Source organism: Chiloscyllium punctatum, chromosome 11 (assembly GCF_047496795.1).
Source record: "Chiloscyllium punctatum isolate Juve2018m chromosome 11, sChiPun1.3, whole genome shotgun sequence".
In the NCBI taxonomy this organism is placed as follows: domain Eukaryota; kingdom Metazoa; phylum Chordata; class Chondrichthyes; order Orectolobiformes; family Hemiscylliidae; genus Chiloscyllium; species Chiloscyllium punctatum.
The window spans coordinates 53,517,085-53,529,500 of NC_092749.1; the positions used below are offsets into that span (position 1 = coordinate 53,517,085).

General features: G+C 41.1%; 1 protein-coding gene and 1 long non-coding RNA gene across 6 annotated transcripts in view; one reads left to right on the forward strand and one right to left on the reverse strand.

Moving 5' to 3' along the window:
- flvcr1 (FLVCR choline and heme transporter 1) overlaps positions 1–6,623 on the reverse strand; it is a 35,266-nt gene extending 28,643 nt beyond the window's left edge. For 4 of the 5 annotated variants that reach the window (XR_011961845.1, XR_011961844.1, XR_011961843.1 and 1 more), the window contains exon 1: positions 5,823–6,623. Coding sequence is in view for 2 of the 5 variants with exons in the window: in XM_072580808.1 (XP_072436909.1) it covers positions 5,823–6,449 (627 nt within the window). In the remaining 3 variants the exon portion in view is untranslated. The remainder of the gene's footprint in view (positions 1–5,822) is intronic. The other variant, XM_072580807.1, reaches the window with a different exon arrangement.
- Positions 6,624–6,681: 58 nt separating this feature from the next.
- LOC140482989 (uncharacterized) overlaps positions 6,682–12,416 on the forward strand; it is a 61,538-nt gene continuing 55,803 nt past the window's right edge. Inside the window, exon 1 of the long non-coding RNA XR_011961846.1 lies at positions 6,682–8,605. This is a non-coding gene — a long non-coding RNA (uncharacterized lncRNA). The remainder of the gene's footprint in view (positions 8,606–12,416) is intronic.

Genomic DNA, 12,416 nt, shown 5'->3' on the forward strand with positions numbered 1-12,416 from the left:
TTACAGCAGTGGGGCAAAACAACACAAAAGACGTCTCATTCTGCAGATGCAGCATAGTTTCCAAAAGGACACTGCAGTGGTCTCTCTTGGCAAATGCATCTGCAATAGGTATAAATGTGAGGAGGTGGTCAAGTATACTAACCAACTCCAGCTATGACATTCAGAACTCGAGTCAAGAGTGTTGCTGCTAAGCTATGCTTGATCTTGGACATTAACAACCCTAAGCTCAGTACCTTTTCAGCTTTTGATACCACAATGCTTCTCAATTTTGAATACAATTTGGAAGTAGTACTTAGCTAAGAGCATTGTAGGCAAAGCATGAGATGGCACTGAACAAAAACAAAACATTGGAGAAACTCAGCAACTCTCGCTTTTCTCTCTACAGATGTTGCCAAAGTTAATGTGGAGTCCAGTAACCCTTTGTCAGAACCCATCCAGTACTGAAAGGTCACTGAACTTGAAACGCTAACTCAGTTTTTCTCTCTACAGAAAAGACCAGATCTCCAGTGGTTTGTTTTTGTTTCAGATTTCCAGCATCCACAGTTCTTATTGTGTTTCCTTGCCCAGATTTGAGCTGATTTTGAGGGGCTTCATAGATTTTGAAATCATGCAGAGAACACCCAGGTTCACTCCTTCTTCACTACGGCACTGTTCAGCTTCCTCTAGAGGAAAAGAACATTCCCAGAGATGAAGATAAAAAATCTGGGGACTAGGCAAAACATGTTATTCTATGAGAACTGCCAAACTGTTGCATGGCATGTCTATGAATAATTCTCCCAATTCTGGCCAAGCACCAAACCAATAGTGTTTTTAGGAGTTGACTAGGCATGCTATGTGGTGTGTGAATCAGATGCCTAGGAGTTGATGCCAGATGGTCCACGCACTTTTAATTTTATTACAGCAATTGGGATAGTTGAGTGTCTCACTAGGTCGTCTCAAAACCAAGTTAACACAGGACTGGTTGAGTCACACAAAGCAGAATAGGACAGTTATCCTTCCAAGTATATTCAGGAATTTCACACTACCAGTGTTGACAGTAACTTCTTATTGCAGATCTATGTAAGAAACTGAATTTAACACCAACTCAAGCTACCATCTTTGAATGTGAATGAGCTTTGGATTACCGGCTCAGTAATCAAAACAATGTTAATATTCTCAAAATCAAATCTCTACTCAAGGCTGTCCATTTTCCCTTTCCAACTAAAACCAACATCACAGCATGCTCAGTCTCAGTGAGTGAGTGAGTGAGTCCCATCAACCCAGTTAAACAGTTGAGCATGTAAAGATCATGTCTTCATATTTTTCTGTATTTCTATTTTGGATTGAAATGAGAACTGTTTTAAAAAGATCAAGGACTGACAGATTACTGCAGTTTTGAAAGCAATAACCAACTATTACTGAAACCAGCAGTGTCATATGTGTAGCTTGCAGGTAAGCTGGTGCAAAAGCTTGTGAATACTGAGATTCAATTAGCAATGAGCAACTGATTAGTCTGTGGACTAGTAAGCAGTTATCCATGAAGATCTTCTGCCTGCTAACTACAATTCATTTTAAATAGCTGAACAGTTTGGTGCCTTGAGCAAAACAGAGAAGCTATTAGTTCAGGAGCTCTCTGCAGTCAATGTCACTTTAAGAAAGCCAGTTTATTATTTCTTCCGCAGTTGCTCTTAGCTTTGATTTTCAATTAAGTCAGAGAGCTTTTTTTATAGGTGTGAACCAGCCACCTGTATTTCCTGCAAGCAGTGCAGTAAGAAGCAGCAATTTGATCAGCACAAGAATTATCTCAGCAGGTCCTGTTTAGAGGACAACGAACTGCTTTCCCAGATTATGCCCACAAAACCCAAGAATTTTTTTCCGTCTCTATGGATGCATGCACATGCATGCATAAGGGAGAGGTTTATAAAGGGGTTAGAGTTTTAACAAGTGGAATTTATGCCAATGGATCATTTTATTCGTAGTTAAGAGTTTATTTACTTGTAATAATCAGTAATTTGTGCATTCTTTTTAAAGTATGCAAAGTTTCCCCATTTATTGTTTCTTTAGATACAGGTTGACAATCTTTTATGAAGACTCCTCAAACAATGGGCTTAATTTCTAACGTATCAAGATTGAGATGTGACAAAAGTGGAAGTGGAGATACACTCACCTTTGCAGAACTGGACATGGTGGAGGTGCTAAGTACATGCTATCAATATACTACCTCAATTAATCAAATCTTAAAATATTCTTAACTGATATCAGTAACCCAAACAAAATTAACACTCACTAACAAACATTTGTTAAATCAACTGGACTGCAGTTTGAATAGTGACAAATGCACCCAATTCTAGAATTGAATCCGTACTCCAGGATCCTGCTCTCTCAAACTACAGCATATTTCAAACTAAAAATTAGGTTTTGCTGAAGATATTGAAATTTGATATATATGTAAAAGGAGGATGTCTTCAGGTTTCTGCAAATACCTAAAGGTCACTTCTGAAACTTCTGGTATTTCATTATATATGACGATCCAATCTCACCTCACTTGCGCAAAACACTCATGCAAAAACGAAGAGACAATCTATTGTAGCTAACTGAAGGTAATTATAACACCAAAAACATAAATGATTACCTAGTAGGAAAGAATGACTGAAATATATAATACTGAAACAGGAATGCACAAATACCTAAGAAGACCTATGATGAATGCACTGGCAGTGTGAAGTGCACAACAATTAAATTCAGAGAGCACATACTGAAACAACTGAATAGATCCTCTTCTGATCAGTGCACCTCATCCATATTGAACATCTACATGTTGAAACCTAGTGATGGGGACCAGTGTTGAATTCCCAAATGCTGATCACTGCTTCATATTCTATTTTTAAATAAATGCTGTTCAAAAGATTAGCAAAGACCGAATAATCCACATCAGCTGTAACCTACAGAAATCTTTGGACGAAAATGAACAGCTTCTCATCTGACTAGATTTGCCTCTATCATAACATGCAGTCAAAAGTAGAAATGCTATTACTGTAATCTAACAATTTGGTTCTGTAGTATCTGAAAAAATTTCAGCTCCCAGACTGAACTAACACCTTTTCTTGTTAAGTCCTGTAATGGGCTGGGTGATTGTGGCAAAATCAGGTGTAAATCTGGCACAATCATTCAACTATTTCCAGTTAGCTTCTTACCTCACTTGGGTTGCATGAAGCACTGATATCCAGGTATGCCAATAAAGTATGAAGAATAGCATTTGAAATGTTGCTGAAGGAATTCCATTATTGCGTTGTTCATAACCTTTGCAAAAAAGACCATCTACCTGCGTTTGGGAGCTAATTTTAAAGTATTGCGAGGAGGTCAAGTTTCAAAAACTGTGGCTCCACTTGAGATGTATCATTCTTTTGAAGCTGGACACCATCAGATTCTAATGCTGGTTTGTTATAGGCACGTTGGTTGAATAAGCTTGCACTTACCCCGGTGTCTATCATTTCTTGCACAGTTATAAACAGCATGTTCATTTCAATCATCAATGATCTGGATAGATTACAGCATCACATTCATCATTTATGTTGCATTAGGGTCTGGATGGAGTGATTATCGCCCTCTAGCTGTGTTGTTTAGTACATCTTCCGAATCCTTGGATTCCGTCTTCCTTACAGGACTGTTCCATGATTTACAACGACAGAAAACTGCAAATCCATTTCGGTTAATGCGCAATGATCTGATTTTACCTTTGAAAGGAAAGGATCCTTTGCGTATTACAATTGGGATCATTTGAAGACGCTGCTACTTTGTTCCTGTGAACTCTATATATACTGTCATAAGACTTTCTGTTTATGGATGTTATAATGGCATGTTTGTTCAATGTCTGAAGTTTGCAAGTCTGAAGTTCCAAACGTTCAGTCTATACTCAGTATGTTGTGATGATACTGCATTTGAGAATTCTCATGCATGTTCTAATTCATGAACATTAAAAAGATACATGCCTAGTGCCTCACTCAGTTTGTCTAGCTGGCTAAACATTTTGTTTCTTCAGCACAAAGTCTGCTCACAAGTTTCATACAGTTTGCCTCACCTTTTTCTGATACTGTAATATTAAAAACAGAATGGCATACTTGTTAGTCCTGTCTGTTATGTCTGAAGCAATCAGAAAACTCAAATCGTCTGAATCCATTTTCTCCTTCAATCCGAGAGGACTGATCAACATCTGTATCAGCTGGAAAAATGATGTAAATCCTTGTTGCCTTTCCTTGAGGTTTTGTTTTTAAAAGGTATTTATGTTCAGCAAAAGTGCACAGAAATGTTCTGGAATTGTCCTTTCACAGAAAGTTTTTATTGTTCAAAATTTTTAAGAGAAAATAGAAGACATGTTAAAGCATACACAAATAGTAACAAAAATGGCATCTCAAACGAATAGCAGACACCAAATACTTAGTGACGGATTAAGCCCCCAGTTTTCAGAAGTAATATTGGGGGTAAAAAGGGGGATGGGGGATGGAAGTCAGGAAATAAAAAGCCTGAACTGAAATGGTCTCCTTTGCTAAGAACACTAAAGAGGGCATTGCAGGATGACAAAGCTGCCATTGCCCTATGGCATGGGGAGGGCTTCAGCCAATATACTGTATTCACCAACCACTCAAAAATAACATCCACCAACCATGCCATAATTTCAAAGTGTAGATAAGAGGATGAGATCTGGAAAAATCAAAGAAAAATCAAAAAGATCAAGTCAAGGGTTATTACATAGACTCAGATCATCAACCATCGAAACAGAGGAAAGAATTTTCACTGAACAAACTGGCTCCAATAAATTAAAACCAGCGTTTCAGGAACCACACTTCCTCAAAGAAAGGGTACACAACTTGTGCCATAAGAGCTGCCAATTTCAGACTGCCCGATGCCAAAAGGTTAGGCTGCAGTTCACCATAATGATACTTTTCAAGGGGGAAAAAAGGGGCTGTCTTGCGCAACATTTCCGATGTCTTCAGTGATTTCTTTGTCAAGTGGATCGAACGATGGAATGAGACACCAGTTACAAACTTATAAAAAGTGTATTGCAAGACAGGACACCATTTTCTTCTGCCAAGTTCCCTTAACTGTAACTGCCATTTTTGAAGGTTTCCTGCTTGAATCACTACGTGATGAAATCCACATTGATGAAGTGCATGCGTTTGACTGAGCTACGTGCCCCAGCTCGAAGGGGAGTAAATAATGATTTTCTTTAAATGCAGAATAAATGCAGGAAAAAAAATGCTTTATTTATAAGTTACCTAGAACTACAGCTGTCGGATGAGCTGGCATCGTGGCCGAAAAGGGAATGCAACTGAATCCAAGGTAAAGGCAAATTAGAACATTTGCGAATACAAAAAAAGCTCAAGGCCGCCAATTTCCTTCACGGGGTTCGGGCGGTGTTTTAACTGGAGCTCCAGAACTACGTGCTTTGGACGGTTTGGTGGAGAAAGGGGGGGGGGGGGTTCGAGGTGGTCGGTGTTCAACCGCGATCGGGTCACGGAGAGAGGAAACGGCAACGTTAACCGAGCCGCCGACAGACCCTGGAGGGGGGTGGAGGGGAGCGTGTTATCCGGAGCAGTCGGTAACCCCCCGGGGGTGGGGGGGGTAGAGGGACGGAGAACGGAAACGTACCAAGTGGCGGCGAACCCGCCAACGGGCGGGGCACACCTCTACAGCGGCGGGAAAGGACGAAAAGGAGACGGAGCGCCTCCCGCTCGCCCGCCCCAGCCGCTCACGCCCCTCTGCGGCCCCCCCCCCCCGGAGCACCCCAAACCCAAACACCCCCTCCCCAAATTCAGACCCAGCCCCCCCACCCCGATGCTCCTTACCTGATTGCCCAGGACGGCGGTGGCACACGCTGTGGACACCTCCTTGGGCCCGAACCACACGGATGCTACTCGAGAGGGAAGGCCGAGGATGAAAATCTGAGCGATGGAGCAGACCGTCTGGGCGAACATGGTCACTCCGAACAGGTCCTGCCTCACGCTGGCGATCTTAATCCAGGCTCCGATGCAGTTGAGGCCGGAGCCCAGCAGCGCCACAGTCCGCAAGCCCTTCTTGTCGAGCAGCCAGGCGGCGGGGAAGATGAGGGGGACGTAGACGAGCATGTAGACCACCGAGAGCCAGTCGACCTGCTCGTAGGAGACTTGGTAAAAATGGCAGAAGATGTTGGCGATAATGCTGTACTGGATCCACTGGAAGGCGTTCACCATGGAGTACAGGCTGAACACGACCAGAATGACGAACCGGTTCCAGTAAAGGCGCGTCTGGATCGGCTTCACATCGCCGGTCAGCATCGCCTCCCTCTCCTCAGGGGACCTAGCAGTTTTCACACATTTTCCGTCCTGTATAACACCGTCTATATGGCCAGTAATACCGTTTATAACCACTTCTTTACCGCAGGCGGTAGGTATTGCCTTTGTGACAGGGCACCCAGTTCCATCGGCATCCACCATTGTTAGCTTTTGTTTTATTTATTTTCTTGATACACAAAATATATGGCTTATTCAACTTGCTTATAGACTAAAATATATATTTTTATATGTTACACTTTAGATTTTTCGAAAAAAAAATAAGCTTGAAATTCGCAATTAGGAACACGCACAATTCCTGATTGAAGATGTTTCCTAAGCGACTGAGAGCGGCTCTGGGATGCAGCGGTTTATGAAGTCGCCTAGCGCATTCCTGAAAGGTGGGGCGTCAATTGATGCACCTTTGGTCCAATAAGGACTAGGATCATGGGGGCGTGCATGATTGACGCGGGCTCTGTCCAATTGTCTGCCGTAACAGGCGGTGCGAGGCTTAGTCGACCAACCGGTTTTCAGCATCGGGGGTTAGTACCGACCAATCGGATACAGTGGTAAGGCGGGACCATAAAACGATTGGCACCTCAATCGACCAATTGGCTGCCGAGCATCGCACCGATGTGGAAAATGCGCAATCTTCGCTAGAGAAAATTTATTTTTTTGAGAATGTCAAAATATTAGCACGGACAAAAGGACAAATCCGCTTGCCAATTGGAGAATTAAAATTAAATAAAACTTCAGTTTAATCCGATCTGAAAACATAAGAAGCGCAATGGAACTCGTGTCTTGGCTTTCAGTAAGCCAATTGAAAAATCTGCTGATGTGACATCATTTTTCCGCTTTGGTTAGTTTGAAAAAAATCTTCGAAATGTTCTGTTTAGGATTTTAAACACTCCGTAAGCAGTTTGTATGAAAGTATAAAGACATGGTCCACATAGACACGTTTAAGTATTTTAAAGGTGTTTTGCCACAAGTTTTTTTTTAAACTGTCGACGTCTAAAGCCCCTTCCCTTTAGCAAATATATTCACAAAATGGCTGTTGGTCATGTGATTTCGTATCCCCTTTGACTTCGCCCAATGGCAAAAATGATTAACAACCGCTGTTTGTCTGAGAAATATCACATAAGCAAAAATGTAATTCAAGATTACCGTTCTTTTACCGCAGCCAAACGTGAAACAAGGCCTGCAACATAATTTTAATGTAAAATGTTAAAGCTAAACATGGCACACAAGAGAATGACAATCTGGTAGGCAATGAATACTCAGTTTAGATGTGGTATCATTTCAATAATAGCAAGTTTCTCGTGCTGCTTTTGCAATCGTATGGATTTTTTCCCCCTCTTACCCTGAAAAAAAATGATAAAACTACCTAAACAAAGAATGCTGGAGAAACTCAACAAGTCTGACAGCTTTTACGAAGATAAATAGAACTAACGTTTCGAGTCTGGAATGACGTTTCTTTGTTTCCGATTTCCAGCATCTGCCGTTTTTTGCTTTTATTTGAGTAAAATTACACATCTTACTACCAGTTTAATACAATTCTGCAACAAGTATGGAAGGAATAAAGAGCCACAGACATATGTTTGATGACAAACTTTACATTAGATGGCACAAGTAGCATCAATGGAAACAAAGTTACGAAGGAGCATGACCTGAATAAATGCACAATTTTTAAAAAAACTGCAGCAAGCAGAATTCAGTGGTGAAATATGAGGTAATCAATTACAGACCGAAGGATGCTTAATGGTAAGAACCCAGGACCTGCGGAGGAGCAAAGAGATTTAGAAGTCCGTGTAAAGAGCTCATTAAAAGCTACAATGGACAGATACAAATTGTAATGTATCTAAAGGGGGCTGAAATGCAAAGGAACATGAGTTATGTCTGTCAAGAGTACTGATTGTATCACATAAGGTGAGAAATGAGAGTGGACTTTGGGACAGAGATGTCAGAGAGAAGAGGCACAACGTGCACACATATTCACCAGAATGATACATGGCCTTGATAGGGTTAAATTATGAGGACAGTAAAAACTAGGCTCCAGCGTCCCTGCCTATAGAAGATTAAAAGATGATCTAAGTTGGGTTTAAGGTGATTAAAAGATTTGTAGGCTAAATAAAAAATGGTTCCTCTGTTGAGATAGTTCAGAACAAGTCCAATTAGAATGAAGCAAAGTCAAGAAGCATTTCTTCATAATGGCCATGAAAATCTGAAACATTCTTTCTCACAGCTTTGAGACTAGATAAATTGAAAGTTTAATATCAAGATAGATTACTCGTGAAGTGAAAATGTCCAGAATTTGGAGCAAGGTAAGTAAATTGAGTTCAGGTAGAAATCTAATTAAATGGCATGATGATTGAGGGGCTAAATGTTCATCTTCTATTCCAATGTCTATTAAAAAGCCCAATGTATTAAATGCAGTATTTGATTTCATAAGAATATAAGAAATAAGTGTGTAGACCATATGGTCAAACGTACTCTCCTGTTTACTACAAAAGTAGCTGAACACTTACCATGAACCTTACATTGCTGAACTATCCCAAACCTTATACACAAAAATCTATTGCACCAGCTAGTATTAAATATAATCTTTGGCTGAGTATTCCCAAGAGAAGAGAATGCCAAAGATTCACAGCCCTATGAAAGATACGATCCTCCACAGCCTTGATTTTATGGAGTCATAGAGTTACACAGCACAAAAACAGACTGATCTAGTCCACTTGCCAGCATTTGGCCCATATCCCTCTAAACCCTTCATATACCCATCCAGATACCTTTTAAATGTTGTAATTGTACCCATCTCCGCCACCTCCGCTAGTAGCTCATTCATACATGCACTACCATCTTGTGAAAAAGTTTCCCTTCAGGTTCCTTTTAAAGATTTCCCCTCTCACCTTAAACCAATAGTTTTGGACTCCCCTAGCCTGGGAAAAAAAGTCCTTGGCTATTCACCCTATCCATGCCCCTTAGGATTTTATAAACCTCTGTTAAGTGATCCCTTAGCTTCTGATGCTCCAGAGAAAAAAATATCCAGCCTATTCAGCCTCTCCCTGTAGTTCAAATGCTCCAATCCTGGCAACATCCTTGTAAATCTTTTCTTAACCCTTCCTTGAAGCTCTGTAGCATGTCTAAAATGGTAAATGGATGTCACATGGCTCCCATGTGAGGCAATCCAGAACTCAGTAGAGTATTTAGACTTGGTCCTGAGTTCAGACATCAGCTCTTTGAAAATGTAAAATAATCTGCCTGGTTGTGTCTGCGAGAGTACAAATATATTGTAACATTTTTCAGCAGTTTGTTGACACAGTTATAAGTGCTATCAACGTAGTATTAATAATGCTTCACTGCTTTTCACAATCCTCATTACAACGACAATTTGTATATTTACAACTTCACTGACACTAAAAGAAGTGTTTAAAGGATTAGCTGTTTTTGATGTAGGTTTATACATACAAGTGTTTGTTTTTTTCATAACAAACTAGAAAGTTAGTGGGAATTAAATGCATTGGACAGTCTTCCATCAATGCAAATTTTTTTTATGTAGTGAAGTAAGTACTCCATATTTAGAACTCTATTTGATTTCATCTCAGCATGGTGGATACCTAAGGAGGCATAAGGGCTATTAAGAGTCGGGGGATGGGTTGGCTTGATTTCGCACCACATTTGTTAGGAGACATAAGGAGCCATGGAGGTGGATGAGAGGTGTGTGTTTTACTAAGCTGGCATCAAGGTCATAAGGGTCCATAAGTGTGGCTAGGGTATTAGGGTTAGCGTGATTTAGAACTGTATTTTTTGAGTGGCTGTAAGGGGCTATGGAAATGGATAAGAAACATGGTTTGTGACTTTGGTTTAACTCTCAATGAGATCTTGAGTAACCATTTGGTATCTGGGATTAATTATGTAACCATGCAAAAGCACCTACTAACTGAAGCCAAACTGGACTTCAAACAGGCACTACGAGTGGCTTTATCATTGGAAAATGCAGCAAGTTTCAGGGTAAACCAATTCAGGACACCCTTGTCAGCCCAAATGATCTTGGCGAACACCAGGATAAATCCTGCACAGGGTGACTTAGTCTAGATTAGAGTGGTGCTGGAAAAGCACAGCAGATTAGGCAGCATCTGAGGAATTCCTGATGAAGGGCTTTTGCCCAAAACATTGATTTTCCTACTCCTCGGATGCTGCCTGACCTGCTGTGCTTTTCCAGCACCACTCTAATCTAGACTCTGATCTCCAGCATCTGCAGTCCTCACTTTTGCCCAGGGGACTTAGGTCAGCCCACAGCAAAACCCCAAAACAAAGTAAGCTTTGGCCAAATGATTAAAATTTTCTTCAGGATCTGGGCTATCAGGCCATTGTAATTGCTGCTGGTGTGAAACAGTAAAAGAGTCCCACTAGATCTAAATTGAGTAAGAGAATTCATAGGCCTTTATCCAGGTGAGTGCATGCTTGGAAAGAGCACCTCTATCTGGCCTGGAACAATTAAATTGCTTAGCAACATCCAAATCAGAACCAATCAAAATGGTCACCCACTTCTAATGGAAGTTGATACCAGTGCAGCCGTTTCAGTGATTGCAGAACCAATCTTTAACAAAATTAGCTTTAGGCTCCAACCCTTAAGTTTGCACAAGACCTTGGCTAGACTGAGAACCTATAGTTTAGTCTCTAACCTATACCAGGGAACCTTTACAAATTAAGGGCATAACTTTGGTTCTAGTATCTTATGAGAAGGAGCTGGTTCAATTACCACTAATTGTAGTAAAAGACTCGAGCCCAAGCTTGATGGGGCAAAATTAGTTGAGAAAGATTCATCTGGATTGGCTCAACATCTTTTGATTAGAAAATGACTGCCTGAATGAAGTCTAATTAAATACCTGGATATTTTTCATAATGATCTAGCGTCTATCCAAGGAGCCAAGGTCATTTTGCATGTTGACCAGGAAGCAATTCCACAATTCTGAAAGGCCCACCCAATGAAATTAACCTGATGGGTAAAAGTAGTGGCAAAAATCAGAAGATGGAAAGGAATCATCAAACCAGTCCAGTTTGCAGAATGGACAGCATCAGTTATATGGATTGTGAAGCCGAATGGGTCGGTTCATCTTTGTGGGAATTTTAAACAAATGGCAAACCACTTTTTGCAGCTAGATAAATACTTAATCATTCTTATTGAGGATTTATATGCAAAGCTGGCGAGGGGGTGGGGCTGGGGAGTGTTGTTCTTGTTCTTCATGAAGCTGGACTTGTAATTGTGGGTTGATGAGCAATCCCAGAAGTATGCTACAATTAGTTCCAAAAGAGCTTGTGTCAATATATGAGATTGCCATTTGGGGTATCATCAGCCTGTGCAATTTTTCAGCGATGATGGAGAACATTTTGGAAAGTCTCCACCAGTTCGCCATTTATCTAGACTGTGCTAATGACAGGGAAGACCAATAAGGAGCACTTGGAGAACTTGGACATAGTCCATAAACATTCTTCCCAGGTGGGGTTATGCCTTAGAACAGAAAAATATGTGTTCAGGCACCTCAAGTGACCTACTTGGGCTTCAGAGTCGACAAAACCGGGGTACAACCATTGGAAGATAAAGGGAGGGCAATGAAAGGTGCCTTCGCTCTCATGTCTGTATTGGAGCATAGGTCTCACAAGCAGTCACTGAAAGTGGTTAGATGTGCATGGAGTTCATTGTCAAATATGGGGACGATAATACAAAACCTGCATGCATCTTTCCTAATACATGAACTCCCAGAAGTGTTAGTCACAGATAATGACCCATCATTTGCCAGCACGGAATTTGAATATTTCCTAAAGTCAAATGGCATCAGGAACATCAGTGCCAGACACAAGACTCCATTAAGCGAGAGAGATTGGTGATTAACTTTTGTATAGGAACCATGGGAATAGCCCTGCATTGGTAACAGGCATGGTCGACTTGAGGTCAGTTCTAGTGACATAGAAAGTTTGGGTTGGTGCTACAGTCCTGAATAAGCATGTGGGCCATATCAAAGCTGCAAACTCCAAACTGGGCAGGAGCAAAACATGCCTGGCTCCTCAGAAGAATCAGAAAGGCTGGCAGAACCCCTGGTCTCTCCCCTCAGGTAAGCATTGAAGAAACCTTGG